Source organism: Rhagoletis zephyria, unplaced genomic scaffold, assembly GCF_001687245.7.
Source record: "Rhagoletis zephyria isolate East Lansing unplaced genomic scaffold, Rhagoletis_zephyria_1.1 Rzeph_scaffold_00343, whole genome shotgun sequence".
Classification (NCBI taxonomy): domain Eukaryota; kingdom Metazoa; phylum Arthropoda; class Insecta; order Diptera; family Tephritidae; genus Rhagoletis; species Rhagoletis zephyria.
The window spans coordinates 279650-282767 of record NW_016157427.1 but is presented as its reverse complement, the minus strand read 5'-3'; the positions used below and the strand labels follow the sequence as shown (position 1 = coordinate 282767).

Here is a 3118-nt window from a genome sequence, read left to right as displayed (position 1 = left end):
CCCACCTCTTACCCAGCATTTTCTTACAGGAATACAGAGCACCATAGGCCTTTTTTACTCGGTGCTCTGTATTCATTTTCCAGTTTAATTTCGGTGTGAGAATGACTCCCAAATACTTAGCGTAAGGGGAAAGAGAGAGAGTAAGCCCGTTCAAGGAAGGTAGGTTAAAATTAGGAATCTTTTTTCTTGTAGTGAATAATAGTAATTCGGTCTTCGAGGGACTAACGTTGAGCCCGCAGCCATTTTCCCAAGAACCCAATTCCCCCAGTGCTCTTCGAAGCATTTCGCTTATCACATTTATGCACAATCCGGATACCATAATCACTACATCGTCTGCATACGCAACAACTTTGACCCCTTCCCTATTGAGTCTTAGAAGAATGTTGTNTCTTCGAGGGATTAACGTTGAGCCCGCAGCCATTTGCCCAAGAACCCAATTCCCCCAGTGCTCTTTGAAGCATTTCGCTTATCACATTTATGCACAATCCGGATACCATAATCACTACATCGTCTGCATACGCAACAACTTTGACCCCTTCCCTATTGAGTCTTAGAAGAATGTTGTTTAGTACGCAAAGCCACATCAGCGGCGACAGTACCCCGCCTTGCGGAGTCCCCCGCTTTGGATGACTGATGACTACGCTGGTGCCTAGCTTTCGTTTACAATCCTTGTACGAAGAATGGTAGATATCCAGTTTACCAGGAAGTTCTCAATCCCCAGGTTTCTGAGTGATTGCTCTATCGCCTCCAGACTAACGTTGTTGAACGCCCCTTCTATGTCCAGGAAGGCCGCCAACGTATATTGTTTATTTTCCAGCGGTGATTCTACCTTGTGTATGACCTCATGGGGCGCAGATTGTGTGGAGCGCCCTTTTAGGTAAGCATGCTGTGCAGTAGACAATTCTCCATTGCCTAGTTTCGAACTGAGACCTGATTTAGGTCACAGCCTGGAAAATGGGTACGAAGAAGGAGTTCTAATGTCTCCTTAGAGCTATTGGTCCATCCTCCATCTTCCTTTTTTAGGAAGGAAGGATTGCTGTGTTCCTTGGATAGGATCCTCCCCATTCTGGCGGATTCTTTCGTTGATTCTATAGAAGAGCAGAAATCCCTCCAGGATTCCTGTTTTGCTTTGCGAATTGCCTTTTTGTAAATTCTCAAGCTATCTCTATAGGTCTGCCAGTTACCCGTGGAATAGCTTAAGTTGACGGTTTTGCGAGACTCTTTCCTAAGTTCCGAGATCTCCTCTCCCCACCATGGAGGATATTTGTTCCGCCCGAAGCTTACGGGACAGGAGACTTTAAAGGCCGATCCCATAGCCTTTACGAATTTGTTGCACTTGGTTTCTATATCCAAGGTCGTTAAATTGTTATTGTAATGTTTCCCAAGTTTGTTACTGACCACATTGGCGAACCGCCGCCAGTTTATTCTCTTTGGGTTACGAAAAGGAAGGGAAACATTCTGGCTAACCGATAAGTTAAACAGTATGTACCTATGATCAGAAAAAGATTTCCGATCAGATACCCTCCAGTTGTCTACTTTAATGCTACCTCTACTACTACAATCGTTAGTTAGTGTTATATCGAGCACTTCTTCCCATCCCCTAAAAGTATCAGTGCTAGGAAACGTGAACGTCGGAGTGCTACCACGATTACAAATTATTAGGTTAGTGCTAAGAATGTAATCGAAAAGAAACTCACCGCGAGTATTTATTTCCGAGCTGCCCCAGATCGAATGCATGGAGTTGCAATCGCATCCGATAAGTAGATTTTCCGACTGAAAGTTCTCCACTAGTCTACGAACCACATCCGGTGGTGTGTCCTCGTTGTGCGGCATGTAGCACGAGGCGATGACCATGCTGGTATCACCAGCCGCTTTGAACTTCGTGGCTGTTAGATCCGATGAGCTGTGGGAAGGGATGAGAAAAGTATGGTATTGAGATTTGACCACAACACAAGATCTAGGCTTACCGTCCGATTTCTTGTAAAATACCTCGTATCCATCCAGGTGCAGCCCCTTCATCTCGTTGTCCCATACCCAGGGCTCCTGAATGAGCGCGATGTCGACATCTTCCTCCACCAGGAAGACGGAAAGGTTGTCCGTGGCCAGCCTCGAGTGCTGGAGGTTAATCTGGACAACCTTTAGACCCATTATCAATTTGGGTCAGCAGTTGGGTCAGCGAGCAGCATGCCTTCCAGCAGCTTATTTGCGTCGTCGACCACGTCAGGCTCTTCTTCTTCAGCATTGTTCGCCCGGAAAATTTTTACTTTGGCTCGCCGGATACCAAAGCGAAGGAGACAGTCGGCATTTCCAAAGGCTCGATACTTTCCTCACCAATGAGGAGTAAGAAGGACAAGCTGGTTGTTTGTGACTCCTCAGCCTTGAGGATCACCCAGTCGTCCATCGGGATTTCACGGTTGTGTGTACGCAGATATTTTAGCAGCGCCGCGCTATCCATCTCTACACGTGGGAGCCAAATGCGAGCTCTCGGCCTCCTGGGGATTTCACTGGCAGGGATGAGCTTGAGCCTCAAACCCTCCCAAGCATCACTGATGTTCGCCAAGCTCTTCTCTAGGAAAACCTTTGAGAGTTGGTCCTCACATTTGACCACCCTGTAACCGCGCACTACCTCCGCAGAGTCGAAACTGGGGAGATGGCCATCCGGCTGTGCCATGACCTGGTCAATGACCATTTGACCAATCAATCTCCCCCCACTTGTCAAGCACCGGCTTCGCCTTGTTGGAAATCGCATCTACAAGTGCCACCTGCAGGCTATCTCTTACCACCTTGCTGAAGCCACGCCGTGGCCCTGCTGCAGCAGCCGCACTTGCCTGGTCAGCAGAAAACCTACCCTTTTTTGAGGCTATTTCATCTTGGGACCTATTCCGCTTTCCCGCATCCTTGTGTTCGGTGGCCTGGTACAGCCGGTACTCATCCACCACCGCCTGAAAACCGATTTTGTCTACGGCGTCCTTCGGGTGCACGATCCCTTTGGTCTCATTCCGCTCTATCCTACCGAGGATAGATAGAGCCCGCCGGTATCGCTTTTCCCGAATTGCCTTTGACGTCGAGGGTTTGATATTTGGCTGCCCCCTGGCAGGNTGTCTTCGGCGTCCTTCGG

At 48.3% G+C, this 3118-nt stretch overlaps 1 protein-coding gene across 1 annotated transcript; it reads right to left on the bottom strand.

The window, feature by feature from the left end:
- Positions 1–2260: 2260 nt before the first annotated feature.
- LOC108359125 (uncharacterized) lies at positions 2261–2689 on the bottom strand. Its single transcript, XM_017610803.1, has one exon. The coding sequence runs from the start codon at positions 2687–2689 to the stop codon at positions 2261–2263; it is 429 nt and encodes a 142-aa protein (XP_017466292.1).
- Positions 2690–3118: the final 429 nt, after the last annotated feature.

Bases quoted from the DNA above. Each gene is read 5' to 3' on its own strand.
- LOC108359125 (XM_017610803.1), bottom strand. From the start codon at position 2,689: ATGGTCATTGACCAGGTCATGGCACAGCCGGATGGCCATCTCCCCAGT.